This window comes from Elephas maximus, chromosome 19, assembly GCF_024166365.1.
Source record: "Elephas maximus indicus isolate mEleMax1 chromosome 19, mEleMax1 primary haplotype, whole genome shotgun sequence".
Classification (NCBI taxonomy): Eukaryota; Metazoa; Chordata; class Mammalia; order Proboscidea; family Elephantidae; genus Elephas; species Elephas maximus.
Window position 1 is genome coordinate 21,909,517 of NC_064837.1, and position 16,911 is coordinate 21,926,427.

The 16,911-nt window shown below is 39.6% G+C and overlaps 2 protein-coding genes across 2 annotated transcripts in view; both read right to left on the bottom strand.

The window, feature by feature from the left end:
* NSRP1 (nuclear speckle splicing regulatory protein 1) overlaps window positions 1-6,889 on the bottom strand; it is a 43,318-nt gene extending 36,429 nt beyond the window's left edge. Inside the window, exons 1-2 of the mRNA XM_049859764.1 lie at window positions 6,820-6,889; window positions 5,500-5,593 (exon numbers count right to left, since the gene is read on the bottom strand). Coding sequence (XP_049715721.1) covers window positions 5,500-5,593; window positions 6,820-6,839 — 114 coding nt within the window. The 5' untranslated portion in view covers window positions 6,840-6,889. The remainder of the gene's footprint in view (window positions 1-5,499; window positions 5,594-6,819) is intronic.
* Window positions 6,890-14,437: 7,548 nt separating this feature from the next.
* EFCAB5 (EF-hand calcium binding domain 5) overlaps window positions 14,438-16,911 on the bottom strand; it is a 134,531-nt gene continuing 132,057 nt past the window's right edge. Inside the window, exon 25 of the mRNA XM_049860383.1 lies at window positions 14,438-14,631. Within this exon, the coding sequence (XP_049716340.1) occupies window positions 14,438-14,631 (194 nt within the window). The remainder of the gene's footprint in view (window positions 14,632-16,911) is intronic.

Genomic DNA, 16,911 nt, shown 5'->3' on the forward strand with positions numbered 1-16,911 from the left:
AATGGCCACTTTTAGGCTATGAGGGCAAAGCTGAGTAGTTGTAACAGAGACTGTACAGCCTACAAAGCCTAAGATATTTACTATCTGGTTCTTCATGTTATAGGCAGCTACAATACCTGAGTAAATAATTCTACTCATTTCTTGGAAGCCAACCTAGATGTCCTGATTCTAACTTAGAGTTCATACTCTAGGACAGTGACATATATGCAAATAATTCATAAAACAAGGTATAAAAAGCAAGTGTTGTAAGAAACATAAAGTATCCTAAAATGGAAGAGACTGTTTCTGGTGGGGAAATCAAAAAAGGTACCCCAAATGATTCAGCTTTTGAACTAGATTTTGAAGGAGGGCTATAATTTGGACATGCAGTGATAGGGAGAACACTTCCAGTGCAAAGAAAAGCAAAAGTTGTAAGAACCTACAACCATGACAGGGTACTCTGTGTGGAGGAACAGTTAGATGAGAAAATAGTTAAGAAACAGTGTGAGGCCAAACATAGAGTTTTCCATGTCAGACTAAGCAGTTTAGGTTTTAAATATAGTTAGGTTTACGAGCAAGAGAGTAACAGTGATTAGAAGGAAGATCAATCTGACAACAGTATGTGAAATGAAATTGAGGAGGAAAGATAGATACAAAATTAGCTATGACGTTATTAAAAGAATCCAATATAGGAGTAATGAAAGCGGTGGCAATGGCACCGGAAAAGAGAGAATGGACTGGAAAAAACGGAATAAACACATTATTATGACAGCAGAACCACTCAAACTCTTATAATCAGACAGCAGCATAAGAATAAGACTTCTCAGATGGAATAAAAACTTTCACCTCCCAAACTAGTTCTTCCCAACTTCCCTACTATTCCATTGGTCTCCAATGTGATCTGGCTGGAAACTCTGAATCCTCTTCTTTCTCTTGTAATTCCTACCCTGCCATTACCAAATCTGCTCAACCTTCATGTCATTCATTCTCACTTTTCTCCCTACTCCTACCCCTTATTGCAATGAGTCGGAATCGACGCAAAGGCATCGAGTTTTACTACGTCTTCTACCTTTAAACAAAAGAATAATTATTTCTAAATAGTTCTGACAATTTGAAAAAGAACTACTTAAATAACTAAAAGTCTAGACTCCCAATTTCCCATTTAAACTCTAAATAGAATTCACATGCTAGGGCCCCCTCTGCCGGACCACTAAAAGGAAATCCAGATCTTAAACGTGGGTTCTTACCGGCTTTTGCTGAACTGCTGGAAATAACAAAATAGACTGTTGCTTCATAGCAGCTCCTCTCCACGTGTATCAAATGCCTACTCAGCAAGGGAACCATGAAATATCTTTCACTTTATTTTTCAAAGCACTGATAATTTTGTTGTTGCTTAAACTGTTAATTAGTTTTGAAAATTTTTATACATAGTCAAACCTCAAATGTTTAAGTAACATACTCAACTTAAGAAATTTAACTCTGTATACTAAGAATAAGCTGGAATTCACCAGATTTTTTTTTTTTAACAAATAAGCAAATTATACTGAAGAATAATTTTATATTCTACTCATCAAGAACAAAGCTGCCGCTCTCTTGTCAGTTGACTTCTGGCTGGATTCCATTAAAGAAACACACCAACAGTATACTGGAGGTAGGGAGAAAGGAGAAGCCAGAGTTATCTCTCCCTGTCTTTCTCTCTACCTAAAGCTAAATCTCTTCCTTGGATTCAGCTCATTCTGGATAGGCCAAGTGACCCTGGCTCCTGGCCACCAGGACCTATCTCTTCTCCACGTTCCTCCATTTCATAACTGCTTGCTTCTTGCTAGCACTGGGTTGCTTTGCCACCCTCTTTTTCACTTATCAGGTCTTCCATCATCTATATAACCAATTCTCTGCATTAAAGTCCTTCTGAGCGTCCCAAGAGTTACCTTCCCAAAATAAGTGTGCTCATATCACAGCACTGCTAAAGTAGAAATACATACATAGCATTCAAGGTACTCCACAATCTGACCTGAATTCTGTCACAATCTCATCTGCAACTGCTTATTCCTAAATATCCTCCTCTCTAGTCACATTATTCCACAGAAATGCCTTGCACTTTCATGCCATTCTGTATTTCTTGCTGTCTATCCCCCAAGTGAAAGAATAGCCACTTCCATCTTTCTACCCATTTCAACCCAAACAAGCCTTGCAGGCTGTGTGAACGCCTATTCCTGCTCTAATTCCCTATAGCAAAGTGAATCATTTCATGTTCTACATTTCACTAGCATTTTGTAATTCTATTATTAAAACGAGGCAGGATAGAAGGGAAAGAGTATAGGTTTTGGAGTCAGACCTGAGTTCAAATCCCAGTTTGCCACTCATTAGCTGTGTGGCCTTGGGTAAATTACTCAATGCTTCTTTTTTTCATCTTTAATTATAGCAAAGTTTATATAACATAAAATTTGCCATGTTAATCATTAAGTGTACAATTCAGCTGCATTAGTTATATTCACCATGTGCAATCACCACCACTATTTCCAAAAGTTTATCATCACCCCAAACAGAAACTCTGTACCCATTAAGGAATAATTCCCCATTTTCCCTTCCCTCCAGCCCCTGGTAACCTCTGATCTACTCTCTGTATCTATGAATTTGCCTACTCTAGATATTTCATATAAGTAGAATCATACAATATTTGTCCTTCTGTGTCTGGATTATTTTACTTAGCATATGTTTTCAAAGTTCATCCATGTTGTAGCATGTATCAGAATTTCCTTTTTTATGGCTGCATAACATTCTACTGTATGTACATACCACATTTTGTTTATCCATTTATCTGTTGACGGGCACTTTGGTTGTTTTCATCCTTTGAATATTGTGAATAATGCCGTAACGAATACAGGTCTCTGAGTATCTGTTTGAGTTCCTCCTTTCAATTCTTCTAGATATACACCTAGGAGGGGTATGCTTAACTTTTTGAGGAACCAAACTGTTTTCCACAGCAGCTATGACACTTTACACTCCTCCCAGCAATGTAAAGGATACTTAACCTTTCTGAACTTCAATTTCCTCATCTGTAAAATGGGAATAACACTTACTTTCAGGATTATGAAGATCAAACAAAATACACAAGCAATGGGCATGTAAGAATACTCAGAAATGTCAGTTTCCTTTCCTAACTTTTTTCTGCTTTATATTAATGTTTACATGTCTATCTTCCCCACTAAATTACAAATTAGTTGAAAACAGCAATGTATTTCTTGGTCATCACTGCTGCTGTTAGAAACTGTAGAGTCAGTCCCCGACTCATGGCAACCCCACACACAATAGAACAAAACATTGCCTAGTCCTGCGCCATCCCCGCACTCAGGAGCAGACTGGATTGCCATAATCCACAGGGTTTTTACTGGATGATTTTTGGAAGCAGTCCAACCCAGGCCCTTCTTCCTAGACTGCGTAAGTCTGGAAGCTCCACTGAAATCTGTTCAGCATCATAACAACACACAGCCTCCACTGACAGACTGGTGGTGGCTGTGTATGAGGTAAATTGGCTAGGAATCAAACCAGGGTCTCCCAAGTGGGAGGCAGGAATTCTACAAAATCATTACAGTCCCCAAAGACTTATAAAGGCTCTGCACAGAACAAACCACGTAGGCTCCAACTACAAACTTAATCACACCCTTAAAACATATTAAATATTTATGTTGAACAACAAAATATCTGGGATTAATTTAAAAAGGTAAGAGCTATAATCAGTAATACCCTCAATATTCTATTTTAAAAGAGTCTGGTTTGCTGAGTAGAAATACTGATTTAACTAGTAAGCTTGATTCTTTTTGTTATAATCAATTATTCTTAAATTTTATGAAGAAATAAAAATGAAAGAATGAGGTAAAAACAAGTCACTGTTAAGGGGGAAAATCCATTTTAAGAAAAATGTTTTCCAGAACTGCATGGATGACTCTCACTGACATTATACTGACTGAAAGAAGTCAGACATAAAAAAGTACATATTGTATGATTTCTTTTATATGAAATTCTAGGACATGCAAAATTAATCTATGGTGACAGAAAATCCTATGAGTAGCTGAGGAAAGGCAGACTGACTGCAGAGGGGCATGAAAGACCTTTCTGGGGAGAGAAAACAGTCTATATCTTGATTAGGATATATACAATTATTAAGACATCAACCTGTACACTTAAAACTTCTGAATTTTATTATATGTTAATTATACTCCAATTTAATAAAAGTAAGCCATATAGAGCCAATTTCTTTTTTTTAAATATATATGTAATTTTTATTCTGCTTTAAGTGAAAGTTTACAAATCAAGTCAGTCTCTCACACAAAAACCCATATACACCTTGCTATACACTCAGGTGTATTACTCTCCCCCTAATGAGATAAGCCCGCTCTCTCCGTCCACTCTCTCTTTTCGAGTCCATTTCGCCAGCTTCTAACCCCCTCCACCCTCTCATCTCCCCGCCAGGCTGGAGATGCCAACATAGTCTCAAATGTCCACCTGATCCAAGAAGCTCACTCCTCACCAGCATCCCTCTCTAACCCATTGTCCAGTCCAATCCATGTCTGAAGAGTTTAGAGCCAATGTCTTTAACAGAAAGAAAACAAGAAGCAAAAAAGTACCAAAATGGTTCAGTTATCTACCTATGCTATTTTATAATTAATAAAAACTGAAAAGAAAGCTATTTTTCTGCTAGAACAAAGGAAATTATGAGATTAACTGCTGTAAAGGTCTCCATTTTAAGAGCTATAAAAAAATGACTGAAGCACCGTTGCTGCTATAAACCGAGTTTCACAGGAAACACTGTTCCAGCTGCTAAAGTAGAAAATGCTCATATCAGATGTTATTATCATAATACCACCAATGGTAACCTTATTTGTTACCATAATTATAACAGCAATTACACTTACCAGACACCAAAGAGATAACCAAAAAAGTATCTCCATAAAGAACTGCTACCCAATCATCTCAGAACCCAGCTAAGAAATCAGAAAACTACTTTTCTAATAAAAATTTCTACGAAATTGATGACATTTTAGTAGTTCGTTCTTAGAGATCCTCATGTAACCAATATGTTGTTACATCGATATTAAAAAACAAAAAACCCACTGCTGTCTAGTCGATTCCAATTCATAGTGACTGTACAGGACAGAGAAAAACTGCCCCATAGGGTTTCCAAGGGGGACGAGTGGATTTGAACTGCTGACCTTTTGATTAGCAGCGGAGCTCTTAACCACTGAGCTACTAAGGCTCCACGTCAATATTAGTTGCTGAGAAGACTCTACAATTGTTTAAAACAGTTTTTTAGATTATCCATTTGTCATTTATAAAGAAAAAAATGGGTGGAGCTTCTTTCCTTAAACATTCCTTTTGATAATCTTATCAATTATTATACACTGAAGATACACTGTAGTGACAAATAATTAAAGCAAGCAGACACCAAACTCACAAGTCCAACTAAAAACAAAACAAAATTTATATTTCCAACAATTCAAGAGAAAAATATAGCTCCCTTACCTCATCATCATCATCAGAATCATTCCCAAACACTGATGGTTTTTGCAAAACAGGGTGCAACTGCTGTGTTTTCTTTGGCAAAATTAGCCCATACCTGCATTTTTTGTTTTGAAATAGAAATTACACCATTATCTTTAAATGTTAAAAAATAATACATTCACTACCTCTTCAGATGAAGCTACCAAGTCAAAACATGTTATAGCCTACGAACAGATAACAGACTGATTTTCAATGATCTCAAAATTTTAGTAAGCCATAACATTTAATAATTACTCTTAGTGATTATTTGTGGAAGTGAACCTAGTTCAAATACCATTTTTATCAAGAAGGAGGAGTAACTGAAAAGTTCAGAGATGTTTTAGATGGTGAAGTCACAGTAACGTTTTCATAAAGGACACGTTAGTAGAAAACTCAGCTCATGACCACTGAAAATAAAAACGCTCTAAATTATCCCTGTGGTCTAACAAAAGTCAAGACAATAGCTAGATTTTTTTCTACTAGGTACTTTTAAAGAAGTTATGGGATAATGCAACCCACACAAAGTAACTGGGGAACTCATCACCATACTGTTTCACGAATACGGTAACTTTAAAAAAGATTACATTAACTGAGAAACACAGGTAGACCTGGAGTAAGTTCCCATTACAGTTTAAAGCTCCCTGGCTTTGTCTCGAAGCATCTGAGAGAATCCTCCCACTAGGTCCAACTCACTTCGTTTCTCTATTTTGATCTTTTAAGATTAAGATATCACAGGAAGCCGCATGGAAAGTATTACACACAGAAAATAAAGCCTCCAAGTAGGTACAGTACTCGTCTCTTTTGCGGCAACGTACACCCCAATACCCTAAATGCCTACCCTTTTCTGTGGCTTCTGAGCACAACATTCCTAAAACGAGAAGGGAGGGCGGGAATCAAGACTTGAGCTTCTGCCAAGGAGAACAAGGCCCTCTAAGGAAGCCAGGAATGGTCTCTTCTCATTGCTCCTGAGAGCATCCAACCGGGGAGAAACTCAAGCGCGGGGTAGGAAGCAAGACTGAGGGGCCTCAGACCGAGCTTTTGGAAAATAGAAAAGTCTCGCTCTCTGCCCCTCAGCCTAACTTCCTTTATTTCCTCACAAGTTTCTCCCTCAAACTTCGGGCTTCCAACCTGAAAAATGTATGGGGGAGGGGAATACATGTTTCTCAGGATTTCTTGTTTTTTCCCGTCTCTAGCCCTGACGACACAGCCCCTTCCCTTGCAGTGCACTTTTACTCCTCGGCCAAAGACACAGTCGCCGTGGTTTCTCGTCCCCAGCCTGACCCTAACTCCCGGATCACTCACTGCCTGCCCGGAATCGCCATCTTGCTCCCGTCTCCGCTGAACGTGGCCGACGCAAACGTAAGGCCGGCGCAGACGCTGACGTCGTCACGTAAGCTCTCGCGCGGTTTTGGGCGGTCCGGAGCCCGGCTCTGCGTTTCGGTCCTTTATCTGTGTTACGTCCACACTTCTGGGAGGGGAATACTGTGGCTTCCGATTCTGTTTAGAAAGTGACCAGCGGTCTTGAAATCAGGGGGAAGGAAGAAAAAATAAAGCGACAAAATTTTAGGCCACCAAACCAAACCCATTGCCATCTAGTCGATTCCGACTCATGGCGACCGTATAGGACAGAGTGGAACTGCTTCATAGAGTCTCCAAAGAGCGCCTGGTGGATTCAAATTGCCCAACTTTATTGGTTAGCAGCTGTAGCACTTTACTACGCTACGACGGTTTCCAGTGGTTCGCAAACCAGTCCCGGCACCAGCAGCGTCTGGGAATGAATTAGTGTGGATTCTGACTCTTAGCGACCCTGTGACCCTAACACTATCCGGTAATGCTACGTCCTCACAATTGTTGCTACGTCTGAGCCCTTTTGGTCTATGTACAGGTTCATCATGAGCACCATTAAATGTTCCGGATTTCCCATTCTTGGGAATGTTATCCATTATTTGTTATGATCCACACAGTCAAATGCCTTTGCATAGTTGATAAAACCCAGGTAAACATTTTTCTGGTATTCTGTGTTTTCAGCCAAGATCAATCTGACATCAGCAATTACATTCCTCCTTCCACATCCTCTTCTGAATGCAGCTTGATTTTCTAGCAGTTCCCTGTTTCTGTACTGCTGCAACCGCTTTTGAATGATCTCCAGCAAAATTTTACTTGTGTGTGGTATTAATGTATTGTTTGATGATTTCCGCATTCTACTGGATCACTTTTATTTGAAATGGAAACAAATATGGATCTGTTCTAGTCAGCTGGCCAGGTAGCTGTATTCCAAATTTCTTGTCATAGATGAGTGAGCATTTCCAGTGTTGCATCCGATTGTTGAAACATCACAGTTGGTATTCCGTGAGTTCCTGGAGGCTTCTTTTTCGCCAATGCCTTCAGTGCAGCTTGGACTTCATTACCATCAGTTCTTGATCATATGCTACCTCCAGAAATGGTTGAACATTGATCAATTCTTTTTGGTACGGTGACTTTGTGTATTCCTTCCTTTTTTTTTTTTTTTTAATGCTTCCTATGTCTTTCAGTATTTTTCAAGTAGAATCCGTCAGTATTGCAACTCGAGGCTTGAATTTTTCCTTCAGTTCTTTCAGCTTCACAAATGCCAAGCGTGTTCTTCCCTTTTGGTTTTCTAATTCCAGGTCTTTGCACATTTCATTATACTTTATTTTGTCTTTTCAAAGCATCCTCTGAAATTTTCTGTTGAACTCTTTTACTTCATCATTTCTTCCATTTGCTTTAGCTACTCTACATTCAAGAGTAACTTTCAGAGTCTCTTCTGACTTCCATTTTGGTATTTTTCTTTCTTTCCTGTCTTTTTAATGACCTCTTGCTTTCTTCATGGATGATGTCCTTGATGTCACTCCACAACTCATCTGGTCTTCGGTCACTAGTGTTCAATGAGTCAAATCTATTCTTGGGAGGGTCTCTAAATTCAGGTGGGATATACTCAAGGTTGTATTTTGGTTCTTGTGGACTTGTTTTTATTTTCTTCAGCTTCAGCTTGAACTTGCATATGAGCAGTTGATGGTCTATTCCACAGTCAGTCCCTGGCCTTGTTCCAACTGATGATATTGAGCTGCTCCATCAGTTCTTTCCACCAAAACCCAAAAACAAACCCATTGCGGTCATGTTGATCCAAACTCACAGGGACCCTATAGGACAGAGTAGAACTGCCCCATAGAGTTTCCAAGAAGTGCCTAGTGGATTCAAACTGCCAACCTTTTGAATAGCAGCCATAGCACACAACCACGTATGTAGTCAATTTGGTTCCTGTGTTTTCCATCCAGTAAGGACCATGCGTATAGTCACCGTTCATGTTTTTGAAGAAAGGTATTTGCAATGAAGAAGTTGATAGTCATGCAAAATTCTTTCATGCTGTCTCCAGCATCATTTCTGTTACCAAGGCCATATTTTCCAACTACCGATCCTTCTTCTTTGTTTCCAACTTTCACATTCCAAGCACTAGTAATTATCAATGTATCTTAATTGCATGTTTGATCAATTTCAGACTGCAGATGTTGGTAAAAATCTTTAATTTCCTCCTCTTTGGGATTAGTGGTTGGAGCGTAAATTTGAATAAGAGTCCTGTTGACTAGTCCACCTTGTAGGCACATGGATATTATCCCATCACTGACACTGTTGTGCTTCAGGATAGATCTTGAAATGTTCTTTTTGATGATGAATGCAACACCATTCCTCTTCAATCTGTCATTCCCAAAATAGCAGACCATATGCTTGTCTGAGTTAAAATGGCCAATACTAGTCCATTTCAGCTCACTAATGCCTAGGATATCAATCTTTATGCATTCCATTTTATTTTTGATGACTTCCAATTTTCCTAGATTCATACTTTGTACATTTCACGTTCTGATTATTGATGGATGTTTGCAGCTGTTCTTCTCATTTTGAGTTGTGCCGTATCAGTAAATAAAAGTCCCAAGAGCTTGACTCTATTCACATCATTAATGTTGACTCTAGTTTGAGGAGGCAGCTCTTCTCCAGTTGTATTTTGAGTGCCTTCCAACATGAGGGGCTCATTTTCCAACACTATATCAGACAATGTTGCACTGCTATCCATAAGGTTTTCACTGATCAATTTTTTTCAGACTGCCAGGTCCTTCTTTCTTGTCTTAGTTTGGAAGTTCTCCTCAAACCTGCCTACCATGCATGACCCTGCTGGTATTTGAAATACCAGTGGCATACCTTCCAGCCTCACAGCAACATGAAAACCAGCACAGTAAGACAAACTGACAGACATGTGATGGAATTAGTAAGAAATGCAAATTCTGGGGCCTCTTCCCAGACCTGCTAAACTGGAAACTCTGGGCTGGGATCAGCTCATTTTAACAAGCTCTCCGGGTGATTCCGACCCTTATTCAAATCTGAAAACCACTACCTTAGGCTGTTAATCTACCCCCTGCCTTTCGTGTGAGTATACCTGGCTCAAGGTAATTAGGCAAAAACATAATATACAGTAAAAATCTGCGAAAGCTGGACTCTGTGTCAGGCCGAAACCTGTCAGAGAAGGAAAACTGAAATATTTTCCCCTAATAGAGAGCAATAGAAAAGTGGTAAGACTGCATTCTGTCAGAGGCAGAAAACTTTTGAGACCTGGGAAAGTAAGGAAGTCCCAAGGCAGTTCTGTTGAGTTCAGGCTCTCACAGGTTTCACTGTATATGCCAATAATGATAACAACGCTGTTCATAGTGTCACTGGGTATAGGAATCAAAATCATATATGATACTTTTTTTTTTTTTCTGACCACATTCCATCTGTGCACCCACTAACTCTTGGCCCATTCCAAACTAGTCTTGTGGTGGTGGTGCTTACGTAGTCATAGACAATATGGGTGTGCCTGTTCTAATAACACTTTATTTACTATAACAGGTAGTTGGCCAGATTGGCTTGCTCTTTACCAACACCTGAGCTAAAAGAATTAAAAGTAGTTAGCTCAGAAGCAAGGAAAATGGGGATAAGGGAGGCTGAACAGTACTCTGGTCTTAGCAGATCTCATACTACAGGCTGACTCTTTAAACTATGAGCACATGTTACTTTGCTTAAAATAAAAAGAATCAATAAAGAGCAAAAAATAAACCCCCTTACCAGAGCTGTCTGCCTCCTGCCTGAAGAGACTGAGTGGGGAATTAGATACACAAAATTACCCCGTAGAGAGCTCAATATCCTACATATTGTGAGTCTTGGAACTGGTTTATTGAATTCTGTATTCTCCCGTTACCTCTGGGACTTTGTAATGAAGCACTCAAGGGATTTTCCTAAAGCTCGAAGTCTGATTTCTCAGATCCAGTGTTCCAGAGAGTTCTTCACTCCTTGGCAGAGTCTACAGCAAATCAGCAGCACAGAGAAGCCTCCTAATATCTTGGAGCCCAAGTGTGGAAAACTTAGTCGAAGATGCTTTAAGGACAAAAGGTAAACAAGTAAAAGTATCATCACTACCACACTCCCAATGATTACACAACAGAGAATTCCAACTGTCTTAGACTTCCAGAAGCAAGACTTCGAGAACAGGAACACTCTACTGGAATTGAATCCAAGGCAACTGTGGGGACATCAGCACCCAAACTCAGACCTTCTATTTAATCTCTTAACGTTAATGTTACTGCACCACTCTTACAGTCTCTGCTTCTCTTGGTGCCTATTGTTTTCCCCAGCCAACTGGCTGCTTACTCTCTACACTTTCTGCTAACTTGTAGCATCTGGAAAGCAGTACATTTCAACTTGTTTAAGGTCCATCCATGACACCTTTGGCCTCTCTAAACGCTTAATATTCTTCTAGATACTACTGTTACTATTTCCCAGTTTGATTTGTCTATGTTTGGGTATTTTTTATATTAGGTTGTTTCACAAATTGGCCTCTCTTTGGTAAGGGTCTAACCCTAATTCAAACAACTGTGGCTGGAGAGTCAAGGTCACCTGGAATAAAACATGACCACTAAGAGGTACCTTGATTGTGATGGCAGCACAGGACCAGGCAGTGTTTTGTTCTGTTGTACACAGGGCCACTATGAGTTGGAAACGACTTGACGGCACCTAACAACAACAGCAGAGCTACCTCATCAGTGAGATCTGTGGGCAGGACAGTCTAAGCTCAGGCAGTCGATGAAGGGGAGATAAAATATGGTTAATGACTAGGAGATGAAATACCTGCTGAGGGTAATTTTTATGCATACGGGCAGATAAATATGCAAATATTCAATTAATTGATTTTATGATGTTGAGAGAGGTCTTTATAAGATCATGTAGGAAGGAGTAAGAACACAGGGTTGATGATGTGCAGTGGGGCCAGGCAGGAGTGGTATTGCATAAAACCTCGCATATGAGAGGAATGAACATTCATTAAATTACTTGCAAAGTGTCTTCTGAGGTAGTGGGTTCAGGATGCCTGCAGAAGTTCAAGGCAGCCAGTTGGTTTGGTTATATTTAGATTAAGAGGGTTTTTAGTATATTCACAGAGTTGTACAAGCATCACAACAATCAATTTTAAAACATTTTCATCACCCCAAAAAGAAACCCCATGCCCATTAGCAGTCATTCCCCATATCCCCAATCACTACCACTCCCAGCCCTAGGCAACCACTGATCTACTTTCTGTCTCCATGATTTTTCTGTTCTGGACATTTCATATACATGGACTCATACAATATTGTGGTCTTTTGGCTCCCTATTCACCCGTAATCTAAATATAACCAAGGCAACCAGCTGTCTTGAACTCCCACAGGCATCCTGAACTCACTACCTCAGAAGACACTTTGCAAGTGTCGTAGGCTGGGTTCTCTAGAAAACCAAAACTAGTGAAGCATATAAATATATATAGAAAGAGAAATTTATATCAAGGAAATAGCTCATACATAGCTGAGGCTGGAACATCCCAAGCCCATGGGTCAGAATAGAGGCTTCTCCTGATTCATGTACCTGAAGGGTCAGACAGCAGGGTCCTTGCTCACAAGCTGCAAAGATCGATGAATCCCAAGATCATCAGGCAAGATGGCAGGTAAGTTGCTAGCTCAAGTCCCAAGAACTGGCGGTCAGATGGACAGGAACCAGCTGCAGGATCCAGAGTGAGCAAAAGCCCACAAGCCTTGCCAGAATGTCCACTTGTATTCTATGCAGTCCACATGCTCAAGGAAACTCCCCTTCAACTGACTGACTACTCACAGCAGATCCCGTCATGGGGGTGGTCACATTATATCAAATCTCATCATGGAAATGATCACATTATCATAGGACTGGCAAACTACATCATAGCTGCCAAACCACTGAGAATCCTGGCCCAGCCAAGTTGACATACAACCTGAACGATCACAACAGATAATTTAAGGAATTTTCATTCCTCTCAATTCTCGGAGCCTTGTTTTTTTTTTTTTTTTTTTTTTTTTGCCAATGCTTTCAGTGCAGCTTGGACTTCTCCCTTCTATACAATACTAACAACCAAATAAATTAATTAGATATAAACATGTATCCACATTTAAATTTTTTAATCAAGTATGAATATCATTCTCCTCACTAAAAAAGAAGACTGGAAAGTATTAGTGAGATGCAAGGGCAGTAAACCAGAAATTAGAAAACATGGATACTAGGTCCACCCTACTGCCTCTTATTAGCTATTGCGACCTGGGCAATTCACTCACTCTTTGAACCTGTTTCCTCATTTATATAATGGGGATAATAATATCTGGACTATATACCTTACAGGTTATTGAAAAAATCCAATGAGCCAATATCTGAAAACACTTCAAACAAGTTAAACTCTCTTGCAAATATATGATATTTGTAATCATTAAGCTAAGTGCCACTTAGAGAACATAAGTCCCATGATAATAGTTTTAAAAGTAGCATTCTGTTAAATCTTTCTCTCCTTGCTACCTAAAGTGCCATTTGTATTCACAGTGAACTCTTTGTGAGCTTGTTCCTAAACCATCAGGATATGTGCCTATCAGTTTAATATCTTTAAGAACATTGTTCCTAGAAGTGTTGCTGCAAAGCCCTCTTCCAAATATGAAACAGGCTTGTAGGTTAAAACCGGGCATGTGATCACCCAAGAGATGGGGACTGGTAATAACACTGCCATCTTATCAGAAGAGGTTAAAAAGGGATCTCCAATCTCAAATTATAAGATGTTCGGAACACATCACATTTTGTCAACCAAATAAAGAAAATGAAGTTTAATTTCCCAAAATTTTATTAAAAAATGGACTCTCTCATCAGATACCTTGTTGCAAAGACGAAATCTTGAAACAGAGCAGTAAAGTTTGCTGTAATAATAAGCTTTAAGCAAATATAAATTCTTTTTGGAGTTTTTGAACTCAAGAGGTTTTTGCCATTATAAATTGTGTTTTCTTTTTTCCGTAAGCTGTGGACAAATACTTCCCAAAAGACTTTCTCTTCATTAAAATGGCTTTTAAGTTGTTAAGGCGAGTGGGCCAGGGTGAGGGGTAGGCGGGATATGGCACTCAGTTAAGCCTTTGAAAAATTAGAAAACAATTTCCGGTTCATTCCTTAAAATCTTTATTACTTGGTAGTCTTTTAGTGTAAAAACTGCCATTTCTCCTCCCCTACATCCTCAGTCTTTTCTCTCCTATTTTTTCCTTTGTACCTCAAAAGAATTAAAATAAATCCATCCAATCAACCATAGCAGTCTGATGGAAGACACAAAGTTCAAACTTAACTTTTAAATATATTCTATAACATACTTAAATACATTTGGTTATGGCTGCCCTAACTGGATATTTTTTAGGTCAAATTTCTCCTTAGATAACACATTTGGTGATAGAAAGTGCTGAAGTAAAAGTCTAGGAGCATAATATAAGTTATGTGGCACTGCTTTCCAACTGAAAATATTTTGTAGCGAACAAACAAACCTGAACATGACAAAAACATCCTAAAAACAGTATCAATTCTATGATTTCCCTAGCAAGGTTTCCCCTGGCATTTTTGCATACACATACGAGTCCGTCTTGGAGGGCAATGGAGGTTTAATAGTACTATTTAGTTTTTTGTTTAGCTCTATTAGAGCTGAACAGATGTGTGCCCAGTGATATAGGTATTCAATGACGATATTACCAAAATTCCATACTTCGATTCGGGAATGATCTGCACCAAGAGAAAAAAAAAAAGATGTTATTATATTACTACGTCTTATTATTATTAAAATAATATGTTTCAGTGTTCTGATTAAAGTTTCTCAGACATGTTTTAAGTCAAAACCATAGCAGGATCTTATTTAAATATGTAATTACAGGGAAACATACATTTTGGTATATTCATATAATGGAACACTTCACATGAGTTAACAATTAAAGACCTAGAGCTACATACATCATTATGGATAAGCCTCAAAAACACATTGTTGAGCACGAAATGTAAGCTGTAGAATAATACAAGTACAATTTAAAAAGTTTAAAAGCCTGAAAAATAATACATTGTTTATGGATTTGTAAGCATGAAGTAAAAGTAAAAAATCATGCATGAAAGTGATAAACATCAAATTTATAATAATATTATTTCTAAACCAAACAAAAACCTTTTGCCGCCCAGTTGATTCCGACTCACAGCGACCCTACAGGACAGGGTAGAACTGTCCCACAGAGTTTCCAAGGAGTGGCTGGTACATTCAAACCTCCAACCTTTTGGTTAGCACAGGTAGCTCGTAACTACTGCACCACTAGGGCTCTGCATTATCTCTAAAAAAAATCCAAACCCATTGCCATCGAGTTGATTCTGACTCATGGTGACCCTACAAGGCAAAGTAGAACTGCCGCATAGGATTTCTGAGGAACACCTGGTGGATTCAAACTGCCGATCCCTTGGTTAGCAGCCATAGCTGTTAACCACTGCACCACCAGGGCCCCGTATTATTTCTAGGGAGGGAGAAAAGAGAATGGGATTGGCGGGGTGGGGTGACAGTGTAAGGGGTGTGGGGAGGGGTGGTGGGGGATGTGGGGGTGTGAGGGGTGGGAGGTTTGGGGGGGTGGGTGTAGAAAACCTCAACTGTTCCTATGTTTTCTTTCTCAAAAAAAAAAAAAAGTCTGAAATAGGGCATAATGTTAAGGTTAGACATAGAATATAACTTGGTAACGACTACACAAGTGTTAATCTCTACACATAGACTGTTGAAATATTTCCTAATTAAAAATTATTTAAAAATATATAGTCACACCATTATATGTTTAGGTTGTAAACTGTTAAACTGTCATCGATAAGTTATTTTTTCCCAAGAGTCAATGACTAAATAATAAGTTATCATTGTTGTTAGGTGCCCTCAAGTAGGTTCTGACTCACAGCGACCCTACGTACAACAGAATGAAACACTGCCTGGACCTGTGCCATCTTGACAATCATTGCTATGTTTGAGCTCATTGTTGCAGCCACTGCATCTCGTTGAGGGTCTTCCTCTTTTTCGCTGACCCTCTATTTTACCAAGCATGATGTTCTCCAGGGACTAGTCCTTCCTGATAACATGTCCAAAGTATGTGAGAGGAAGTCTCGCCATCCTCGTTTCTAATGAGCATTCTGGCTGTACTTCTTCCAAGACAGATTTGTTTGTTCTTCTGATGGTGAAGCCTCTGCCTAGATTCCCCCCTGCTCCGCGCCGGTTCCCTGTCCCCCTTTCAGCCCACCAAGCCACAGCTTCTAACTGCAGTTTGGCCCAACCACACTGCGGCCCTAACCACAGTTTGAATTTGGTACCAGAATCCTGCGCGTGCGCAAACCAAGATTTTGGCGCATGCGCAGGACCTGAAGAGCTGTGTCCTCAGTGTGTCCTTAGACCTGAAACATCACCGGCTGATTAAACATCCGGACCTCCAAATGTGGGCATGGGAGGGCTAAGGGCGGAGAGTTCTGGGCACCAAACCCAACCCCCAGAAGCCATTGGAAATAAAAAGCTCCCCAACCCCCTCAGACAGCGAGCACATGGCCTTATGGTCCCTGGACCCCGCATTGCTCCTTGTCTGTGCAGACAATAAATTTCCACTTTCTGTTTCCCTTACAACTGGTGGTGTGGCATCCATCTTATTTCGATTGGCTAGTAGGACAGGACAAGAACCCTCGTTCGGTTGCAGTGGTCCATGGTATACTCTATATTCTTCACTAACACCATAATTCAAAGGCATCGATTTATCTTCGGTTTTCCCTATTGACTGTTCAGCTTTCACATGCATAGGAAGCGATTCAAAACACCTTGGCTTAGGTCAGGCACACCTGATCCTTCAAGATGGCATCTTTGCTTTTTAACACCTTAAAGAGGTCTTTTGCAGCCTATTTGCCCAATGCAACGTGTCTTTTGATTTCTTGACTGCTGCTTTCATGGGTGTTGATTGAGGATCTGAGTAAAATGAAATTCTTGGCAACTTCAGTCTTTTCTCCATTTAC